At 39.4% G+C, this 11493-nt stretch overlaps 1 protein-coding gene across 1 annotated transcript; it reads right to left on the minus strand.

Annotated features, from left to right (window-relative positions):
- Window positions 1–9385: 9385 nt before the first annotated feature.
- On the minus strand, window positions 9386–11140 carry LOC5567430 (checkpoint protein HUS1). Its single transcript, XM_001657372.2, has one exon. It carries the CDS (start codon window positions 10967–10969, stop codon window positions 10079–10081), a length of 891 nt encoding a protein of 296 aa, XP_001657422.1. The 5' UTR covers window positions 10970–11140; the 3' UTR covers window positions 9386–10078.
- Between the last annotated feature and the right edge of the window lie 353 nt (window positions 11141–11493).

Raw genomic sequence — 11493 nt, forward strand, 5'->3', positions numbered from 1 at the left:
CCCATGTGCTCTTGGGGATTAGAACTATGTTGATACTGTGAGATACAATAATCAGCTACAACTTTGCCGAAGACCGTTTTTAAATCGGATGCCCCGATAATTAGTTACTGATTTTTTAATTAATTTTAAAACTTTGGCTATCATTATTGGGCTGTTCCGCAGGCATCACTGGATATGTGCAGTAAAACATAGTAGCCATGATTAGCGCGTGCTATCTTTCGCGCCAGGTGCAGCAATGTTGCCTGTTCAAAAGTAAAATGAGCACTGCTGAAGAATTTGTGACTGAGTATAAATCAATAACTAATTACTGAGGCGTCCGATCTGAAAACGGTTTTCGGCAAAGTTGTAGATGATGAATGTATCTCACAGTATCAACATAGTTCCAATCCTCAAGAGCCCATGAGCAAACACTATGACCGATTGAATGAGTTGCTTGCTTTTCCCATAGTAATTCCCATATAAATTTTAAAGCGCTTGTGCAGTCTCAGTTTTCATCCAAATGAGCTCAAATTTTAGGAGAACACTCAGAATTTGGTCCAGAATCGAAAGAGCGGTGTTATTACTGATGAAAAGTGGGGAAAGGAGTACAAAAGATACCCACACCTTCTATATGGACGTCCTGAAGCTATTTTAAAAATCAGTACAGGGGCTGCATCAGCTGTTGCAGCTTGCTACGACATTCAGTAACGACATCCGGATGGAGTTTGGAATTGACAAATGCCGGTCATCTACGTCAGGGTCAAGATATAGATGCCAGATGTTTTCGCGTCAAGGAAGAAGATATTCGGAATATGGTTGAAGACGAAACATAGAAATATCTCGGATTCCTGCAACTTAGAGGTATTCGCCACACGATGATCAGGAAGGAGCTGCAGGAAAAGTTTTTATCTCGTGTCAACTGTATTTTGAAGAACCGGCAACAAGGTAAAGCCAATTTATTTATTTGTTTACATCAACAGGCTATAGGTGAAGCAAAGACAAATTAAAGACCTCCATGTCCCTTGCAGTTGCCCAAAATTTGATGACTCATAAGGTAATCTAGAATGCCGTGAAAAGTGTACTGCGATCTGTCAAACTTGGGTACCTTTTGCACTACCGAGGGACCAAATGCAGTACTAGAAGTGGTACCCAATCTGAGCCCGAGTGTGACGGACCTGGGTGAAGCCTCAATGATGTCGGTAGTTAAAAATAAATCTAAACATACAAAAAAACTTAATCTAAAGCACATTCTATGTCGTTGTCAGTTATTTCGTCTAGCAACAAAAATGAACATCTTCGACGTAAGAGCTCACGAGTGAGATGAAAATCGAAGATTGATGCGACTCGGTTGAAAAGTTTTAGTAATCTGTTGATCCCACCATTAGAGCTATAGTTCGTCCGTCGGAGAGGAAGCCTTAGAAAGGAGATATTGCGGATCAGTCGTGAGCGAGCATTCAAGTCAATTTGTTTCAGGATAGACGCAAAGTCTATTCGTCCTTGAAGCGTAGTGGCGATCGTCAAAGCTCTGATCGTGCCTTTTCGCGTGCGGAGCAGCTCGAGATCTATTAGTTGGCATCTGTTCTCGTAACTAGGTAGACGGAATGGATTCGTCCACTGTAGTTTGTGAAGCGCAAAACGTAGAAAGCGGCGTTGAACCGACTCGATTCGCTCAGTGCCGTTGCCAGTGAATAAACCCAACACGCAGCAACAAAGACATTGTCACCTCCTACCCAGTCAACATTTTAGTTGGTATAACTTTTGTTATACATCATTCTATATGAATCAATTCAATCGTATAGAATGCTCGAAAAGGCTATATACCTACCAAAGTGGAGGCAATATGCGTACTTGGCACGACTTTTTCGGACTTTCTGCGATCAGATATACGATACTACAAAATTTGAATAAAAATTAAAAAAAAGTTCCCAGCGAGTCTCGAACACAGGACCTTTGAATCAGCAATCGGGCACCATACCACTATACCACCAAGGGTTACTTATCCAGTGGGTGATTATTTGCCAATGTTAATACATGTTTCATGTACAGCGACACATACTTTGTTGTTCTTTGAGGCCCATCTTCAGCAGATAGATAAAGTTTGGGTGGCAATTTTTGCTAAGTTATTGCGATTTCATACGATGCTTACAGAATTGATATATGATCTGTCAGTTTATATGACATAACATGATTCTATGTTGCACTATTTACGACATGTTTTGTTGTCAACACAGATTGTCGTTTATGAATTGTATTGGGGATTTATATACAACTTGTATTGACATTGATAACGCTTAATATGGCATCTTGTGCAATTCTGATTTTGGACGCATGAATATGTGATTTTGGATGAACATTCTTATACGATACGTGGTTCACTGGGTATTCTTGTTGCAACAATTTCATTCCGCAACATGAGTTTATCATCACTTGAACAGAATATGACAAAGATCAATCACCACGTGCGCGGTGATTTTCTGGGCGTCGCATTGCAATTTTCGAGAACTTTCTCTGTGTTGGTAAACATTGACACATTATCAAACAGCATCCATAAAACAAATTTGGTTTTGTGTTTAAAATTACTGATTAATCGCGAGTTGAAGAGGTTGCAACAATGTTGCGCTCTGTGATTGTCATGACAATTCTGCTTTTGATTGTGTCCTTATCCGCAACACTTGTGACAAACCGTTGTGAGCGAGCTTGCTTTGTTGTTTGTTTTTCTGCTATTTTGATGATAATTTGATTCACTGGCCGTTGCTGTATACTGGACACCAGACTGCAGAAGAATATTCCAGAGCTGAACGAACGAGGGAGCAATTAAGAGATTTTAGACAGTAGATGTCCGTGAAGCTTTTGGCGATCCTGAAGATAAATCCAAGGGTTCTGGACGCCTTGTCTACGGTATATGATACATGCTGCCTGAAAGATCCATGATGACACTCAGATCTTTCATGTGATGTACGCGTTCGGTAATCGCGCCATGCAGACTGTAGGCGAATAGGGTCGACTGCTTGTGTCGTAAGAACGTTGGTTGGGTTACCAACCATTCAATTTATAGTGTACCAGTTAGCGAAACCGTCAATCTGTTGTTGCAAAAAGTGACAGTCATTTGATGTAGGATGTGAGACACAGTAAATTGGTGGTAGTTGACCGGCCCGCAGTGAAACCGTGTTGGTCAGGGCTGAGATACTGCTGACAGTGTGAGAGCAAAGGTTCCATAACGACAAGCTCAAAAAGTTTCGAGACGGAGCTAAGCGCCGCAATACCTCGATAACGTCGTTTAATGCCTTACTTATGTACTGAGAACAGGTATGTGGCTTTCCACACTCAGAAACGCGGGAAGTCACAAAATGACTAAATTTTAGTAATTTATGACTATTTTCTATCTGCCTCTCTTTTACCCTGCAGGGAATTTTATTCCTATTTGTCAATTCACCCTGGTTGAAGCATCGCTAAGCCTGAACCCAGTCGAAATGACAGTTAGTGTGAAAATTCACAGCAGAATGAAAGAGAGGCAGATAGAAAATAGTCATTAATGCATAAACTTTAGTAATTTTGTGACTATTTTTATTTCTCAGTGCAGCACGACGGAAAGGTACAACTGGAGTGCGACATTTAAAAAAAGAGGACGGAGAGGAACTATAAAGTTGTCGATGTGTTTTTTCAGGAGTTCGGAGACACCGTCTGGCCCCGGATTATGTGAGGATTTGAGCTTTGAATTGGCCTTGATGATCGCATCGAATTGTACGTCGATACCTAGGACAGGACGTGACAGCTCAACTAAGACTGCCCGGTTGTTTTTCAGTCGATGACCTTGACGATATAAAAGCCAGTGCTACCAGTATCTTTTTCAATCAAATCTTGTGAAACAATTAAAAAATCAAAGTTCACATTTTGGTTGTTTCTTGCACGCTTCAGGCCCCAATCACAATGTGAACGGCAACGCGGTACAACGGCAAAACGACATGCCCATCTTGATCTACACTTTAGTTATCAATCCCATGTTGACTAAATCCTTTTCAACATTGACTTGACAAGTAGAGTGTAGCTCAAGATGGGCTTGCCGTAATGCCGTTGTACCGCGCTGCCGCTCACATTGTGCGTGGGGCTTCATTCATTTAGTGCAATAGAGGGTGCTATACTTTTTTAATATATCGAGAGGGATTCGCGATAAGGGCCTATCTGACAAATCAATAACAATGAGAAAATAACCAATGAAATTTTCATGTGCAATTTTTAATCCCAATTGGAGAAAATACACTCCAACTTTAACTATTTCACTTTAATACACATTTCATAAACCTAGTTTCAAAATCCCCATCAATACCACACACATCTCCTTCAATTTTCCTAGCTATTTCGTAATAAAAAAATATTATAAGGTTTCGCCTTAAACGCACTCAAGAATGCCAGTATCGCCCAATGTTATGAGCCTGTAATCGATATTATTTTTAGTGTCGCCTATTACTTTTGCGCCGTGTTTTCATTCTGGTTTCAATTAAGCCCGCCATGTACGCCTTGTTTATTTTTTGTTTGCAGTGTCGCCGTTTACTCTCGCCGTGTTTTGATTTCGATTTCAGATGCGCCCATCACTTTGATAAACAAAAACACAGGCGTAATCAATACAGTGTGTGGTTTTGCATGAGGTGAAGTTTCGTCTTCTACAAATTTGCGTTTTTTGAATAGTTAAATTATCGAAAGGGGAAAAGTTCAAGTGCAGTGAATAGACAATCAAGCTACAATTTCACCGCTATAGTTTCTTAAATTGTGTACATTTTGTCAGTTTCGCCTAATTCGCGAATCTTTCTAGATATATTAGGTTAATATTCAAAACCGGAGATGTTTTTTAAGAAAATTTAAACCATTTTCATTATATTGCACTCAATTGAGTATTTTTTATTTATTTTAGCATTGTAGAAGCACATGGGGTGAACTTAACAGCGAATATAAATAGATTTGAAACAAAAAGATTTCATGAAAAAAATTTAAACTTTTGATGAAACCCTAATGTACGAACTAGCAACACGGCCGGGCTAGCAACAAAGTGCCCTGTTGCAATCCAACTCAACGATTTGAAAGTAGGCCTTTGCCAAACCGACCAATGAGAAGTGGTCTTTTTTGACAGGCAATTGGTTTCGTTTTTGTACTTTGACCTGTCACGTCTTGTCTTAGGTCGATACCACTCAACGATTGATCATTCAGAGGAACATAACTGGCTGCGTGGCTCACTTAGTCCTCGGTAGTGCCGTCATTGTTGAATACGTTGGCAAATTTTTCAGCGAACAGCTAACAGATTTCTGTACAGTCCTAGATACCGAGGAATCGGCCATCACGCCTAGGTTCAAACGAGCTCCGGAACGGTCACCGTTATATACCGCAGATATGGGCGGGATCTGTCGTAGCTGAGAGTGCGGAGTGAACTGTAAACTTAGTTGACAGAAGAGATGGCAGTGCAAGGTCGGATGAATGCACTTTATCAACAGTGCTGCCGAACTATATTATACTACCACACAATTTCTTGGGTGGTAGAAGCGGTTTCTCCGTTCAACTCCATAGAAGACGGAAGGCCAGATTCCTTACGCTGTTCATTAACAAATTTCCAGAAGTATTTAGGCTTACTTTTAAGTTTGAGCTCTAAATCTCGCTGGTGCTGAGAGTAACATAGGCCACTTAATCTTAATCTTATACCTATTTTTTATTGGTCCTCACATAATTATCCTTTAGAACAAGCGTTCGATGCTTTGATAGTTTCCGATGCTTGGATAGTGACTCTCTTCTGAGACTTCAATTTATTAACGCTCTTTTGTTTGCCAGGGAGGACACGCGTCTTGAAGATGTATGCGATTTGGTACATGCCTGTCGATGACATATGCAAAGACATTTGAAAAAGTAGTTGCTGCGACTTCGACATCGCGGGGGTCAAGGATAGTTGCCCCCCCGATGCTTGACAGGACATCTGCAATGCTACGATGATCGGCTTTCACTAAGTTGTACGAAACGGAGGCCGGACGATCGTCGAATTCGGATATCTGTTAACCTTCAACAGATATCATCAACGCAGGATGATGAGCGACATCTTTTACAAAGGCACAGGGAGCCTCGGAAATTATTGGTGTTTTTTTCTTGGAAACTTAATGCGCGGCACTGTAGCTATCCAATAGATTAATCGCACAGGCATGGAACAACGAGCACTCGGGGTCCGGATAGAGGAAGCCGCTGCAAGACAGTTTCCACGAAACACCCGCAAGATTGAAGTCACCGACAATGATAATTTCGTCCGTCGGTGATGCTGACTCCATCATAGAGAATTCATATTGACACTGAGCATATAAATAAGGTGGCGTCAATCATATGGCTGGTGCGGGGTGATCTCTTCTCAGAAACAGAAGGTTCCATGGTAGCCATCCAGGACCGGGTGATTGCGACGAAGAACTACCGACAGTATATATTGCACGAAGACGTGGAGGACCGTTGTAGAAAGTGCAATTCAGTAGGGGAGACTATCGAGCATGTAGTTGCCGGCTGTTCAGCACAAGCCGAATCATCCTACCTAAATCGTCACAACGAAGTTGCCAAGATTGTGCACCTACAGTAGGGTGCGGCTTATTTTTCAAAAGTTCTCAAAACCAAAAATTCGTATGCTCTACTGAATTCTTATGACATTAAAAGAGAAACCTCAAAATCTGAGCCAAAAATATTAAAATTTAGAGGTGGCGCAAGCGTCTTGAAGGTAAATTTTCAGGTTATGAAAAATGACCTTCAGTGAAGTAAACATAACTTTGTTATTTTTCAACCGATTTTGAAACTTTTAGCATCAATACCTTCAAAATTACAATTTATGAAAACTCTATAGAACATCAAATTTGTCTAAAATCAAAAATAGTTTTAGTTACAAGTAATTTAATCAAATTTTTTCCTCATTTTTCTAAAAATTTCAACTTTGTTTGACCATAACTTCATGATTACTCAATCGATTCCAAATCTTTTTACACGATTTTGAAGCTAATTTAATTGGTTTCAAACCATTCATACATCATATTTCACTAAAAAATATGTCTTAACCAAGTTTGTCAGCAAAAACTAAACAAAAACATGATTTTTTATGAAAAATGCCAGTTTTTTTAATTTTTGCCAGTTAAATATAATCTCTAAAGCTGAAACTGGGTTTCTCATTTGTTTAACCTTTGTGAATGACTTTGCAACAATTTTTAAATAATTCGGCAACAAAAGTATTTTTGCGTAAGTACATATATATATGCACTATTCAACTCGTAATTAAGGCAAGATACTTTATAAATCTAAGTTTAATAGGAAAAATACAATTTCCGACAAAAGAAACTTAAATAATCAATAAAAATTCGATTTTTTCATTGAAAAATCATGTTTCTGGGTAGTTTTTGTTAAATAACTAGGTAGAAACCATTTTTTAGAAAAATGTGTTGTATGAACAATTTAAAAACAAATAAATTTGTTTCAAAAACATGAAAAAAGATTCGGAATCGACTGAGTAATTATGAAGTTATGGTCAAACAAAAATATTTTTTTCAGTAAAATGAGGAATCATTTGGATAAAAGTATTTTTAACTATGACTAGTTTTGATTTTAGACAAATTCAATGTTCTACAAGGTTTTAACAAATTTAATTTTGAAGGTATTGATGCTAAAAGTTTCAAAATCGGATGAAAAATAACAAAGTTATGTTTATTTTACTGAAGGTCATTTTTCATAACTTGAAAATTCACCTTCAAGACGCTTGCGCCACCTCTAAATGTTAATATATTTAGCTCATATTTTGAGGTTTCTCTTTTAATATGATTAGAATTCAGTAGAGCATACGAATTTTTGGTTTTGAGAACTTTTGAAAAATAAGCCGCACACTAACCTACAGCTTACTCTTAAGCACAACTTGGTTGACCGATTTGTACCCTACTACACATATCTGCCTGATTCGGTTCTGGAAGCAGATGTGGCACCTAGAGGACGTTCGTATAGTTCCGGTAGTCCTCCCATCTCTCCGAAGGCCCCTTGACGAGCTAGAATTAGAGAACGAGCTACACAGCGTTCAAAAAGTTAAAAAACGACTAATGAGATCCACAGAACCAAATCCCCTTTGCCATACAGAGAAAGAAAAATTTACATAAAACTACATAGGGAGCCGGATCCTATTCTTGGCACTTTCGATTCACTTCGGCAGTAAGGTTTTTTTGAAAGCTACAGACCTCCCATGCCAAAGTGAATCATGGAAGTGCCTAACTAGTTCTAATCATGGAAGTGCCTAACTAGTTTCTGAGAAATTCCATGTTCTACAAACTTGACATGAATTCAATTTTGACGAGAACTGTGTTGAAAAATTCAAAACTAGCGGAAAATTCACAAAGTTATGTAAACTTCACTGATGGTCATATTTTACAATATTTAAATACACCTTCAATTTGCTTGTGTCACTTCTAAATCTTATTGCTTTGGCTCAAACTTTGAGGTTTCTTTTTTATGTGATACAAATTCAGATGAGCACACGAGTTTTTTGTTTTAGTGAAATTTTAAAAAAATAAGCTGTACTATGCAGTCCCCTAACTCTAAAAATGAATAGGTACCAAAAGAGGCAAATATGATTAGTATTTCCTTTATTAGTTTTTGGCAATCGCTGTGAATCCGATAGTTGTTAAGCTTTATCCTCCATGACGTGGCAAAAAAAGAAACCAAAATTTATTCATCATTATAGAAAATAAAGTATCGCTTCCCGATTCCCGGTAATCCACCATCTGAGTAATAGCCTAACGAAGTCCGCGAACGAATGTTCAAAATGATAAATGAGGGGTTTGCAGGCGGTTTACCGGGAGAGGAGCATTATGATTTAGTGTTGAACGCTAATAAAATCAGGTTGAAGGTTGTTTCAAAAACAAACAAAAAAAAACAGTTTAGACTAATAATGATAAAAAAGCAAACTGCAATCACGCAAAAATTGGATGTTCTGTCTGTGCTTACACTTTGAAGCTGAAATTAAAAGAGCTTTCGAAAATAAAACACAAAAGGTTGGTAATGTTAGTCTTAGATTTCTGTTTGGGAAGCTTTCTCAGATTAGGTTTCAGAAAAAAAAATCAGTTTTTAAGCTTTTCAGTTCCCTCCACGTTTCACACAAAAAAATAAACATTCTACACACCCTCTGCACCATTTATTCTGTTTTTAAGAAGGACACGTAACACTGTGAAGAACATCCACCCTCTATTTTCTGATACAGTAGACATAGTGCAGTCCTAAACGCGTTTTGAGTTCCTCCGAAAATCTAGTTTATGCTTCTATGGATGGATTACTGGCTGATCATTGCTTTTAAATTCCATACCACAAGCTAAACATTAGTCCAAATAAACAAAAAAATATCCTTCAGAAACTTAAGTTTTTAGTTCTTATGCAGTTCGCAATACACTTCAATGAAATGCAATAAGTTGAAGGGGCTTAGTTAAGTCTTGCTTTATTTACTAGAGTAACAGTGGTACAACTTCAGTAGTTTCCTTCAATAAAACAAAAAGTTCGAAAAAAGAGCTCAGATATAGAACAAACATAAGAGGAAAGCATCACAATCATTCCCCCTTACTACTCAATCCCTATAGGAGCGTGAAACAGTCCTTGTGAAATTTCAAGAATAACAAACCTTATTTTAGAAAATATTCGGACTCAACAACACTTTAAACATAACTTTACACACAAAAGGAATCTATAGGAAAAATATGAAAATTTTAAAATAATAAACTAAACCCTATCGCTAAAACAAAACGAAATCCCTATGATTGATACCACTAGAAAGGAACTAGAAGCGAAGCGAACGCAGAACAGAGAGCAACAGGCTAACAAATAACATTCTCATTCATCAAAATTCAGCAAGAAATAATAGGGGCATTCCATCGTAACAGGTTGCATCAAAGCAAAGGCGTCGCCATCCGGAACACTACAATGGGTTCCGGAAACCACGCGGCAGTTGGAAAGATTAGGGACGGACGAACAGAAGGAACCCTTCACATTAGTCGCTTTTCATAGTTAAAATAAAAATGATATGATTCATTAAAAACAATCTGCATTGCAGATCTAGCGTTTCGTTTTATTAATCTCATTCGAAATCCACGGCCGGCAGTATGAAGTTCATGAACACCTTTTCCCGCAGTTCAAACTTGATCTTGAGCAGATGTTCGTTCTTAATGTTGGCAATCATTTTCGACTCGCAAAAGTCGACACTCTCCAGCAGCGTGGACAACTTCTTCGCGTCCACTTTACAGGATGCTTCCAGCGTTTGTTCCTCCTCAGGGTCAACCGTTGTTTGGCCATCTGTATTTGGTGGTTTACCTCTGGCGCACTGTAGACCCTTAAAATGGCTGGCCACCGTAACGATGTCCGTTTCCACCACCAGCGACAGCTCACCAGCCAGCGTTGCGTAGATCGTCACCGATGGGGACATATTCTTCTTTTTGTCCATGAGCCCCTTTAAGGATTTAACGGATGGCAGCATAACGGTCAGATCGTAGACCATATCCAGGGGTAAATCAAAATTGCTCCACTCGCTGCGAGGCACCACCGTGACCGGGATCTGGTGCTGCACCTTGGGATTCATGACGTCGCTCTCGTTGTGCACAATTCCGCTCATTTCCACCGCCAAACAGGCCACATCCGTTTTCACTAGCTTCATCTTGACGTAATCCATGGAGTTGTTCCGAGTGTAGGATAAAGCCTGGACCAGATTTGACGCCGCAGCCATGAGGTAGATCTGGTTGTGCTGCTCGTCCACTCCGTCCATGACGAATTCGCTGAAGAATCCACTCCGATCCGTGGCATCGATTTCACACCACAGGCACTGGCCGGCTTCCACATCGCCCTCGATTTGAATTATCACCTTTTTCGGTTGGATGTTGATGGCAATGTTTCGACTGATGCGCGAGAAGGTCGTCACGATGTCCAGCAACTCGCGCATGCACAGGGTATCCGTTATCACCGCGCGGAACTTCATGGCTATTTGAATATCACAGAATCAAGAGATATCGCGGAACAATTTCGACGACAGTTACAAACGATACCGGTTCCGTTTACTACTGAGACTGAGGTCGTGCTGAGCATAAACTGATGTAAACAATCATCGCCTCACACACCCAAACACAATACCACCCCACAAGCAGTGAGGCAGAGAGCCCTTTCGCAGCATAACGTTTTCGAAAATCGAGTCGAGACGAGCTTCTCCGAAAGCCTTCCGAAACTTGAAGCTTTCGAAACGGGGAGCTTCCAAATGCATAACTGGTAGCGAGTCACTTTTTAGTGACGATAAGTTTTTTGAGACGGTCACTTTTTCAAAGACCCGAATATAAAAACATCTCGCCCCCTCGTAACTCTTTTTGTATGAATGTTGTACTAAGTTTGTATGGGCTGTAACATTAAGGCTATTCAAAATTTTAAAATATTTGAAAATCCAATCTCCCATATGTTCCTTACCATTCTTACCATAATAATAGTGTTCTATGAAATTTTCAGCTTTTCGGT

Source organism: Aedes aegypti, chromosome 3 (genome assembly GCF_002204515.2).
Source record: "Aedes aegypti strain LVP_AGWG chromosome 3, AaegL5.0 Primary Assembly, whole genome shotgun sequence".
Taxonomy (NCBI): Eukaryota; Metazoa; Arthropoda; class Insecta; order Diptera; family Culicidae; genus Aedes; species Aedes aegypti.

What these genes read in the sequence shown, in the direction of transcription:
- LOC5567430 (XM_001657372.2), bottom strand. Translation starts at nt 10,969, where the DNA reads ATGAAGTTCCGCGCGGTGATAACGGATACCCTGTGCATGCGCGAGTTG.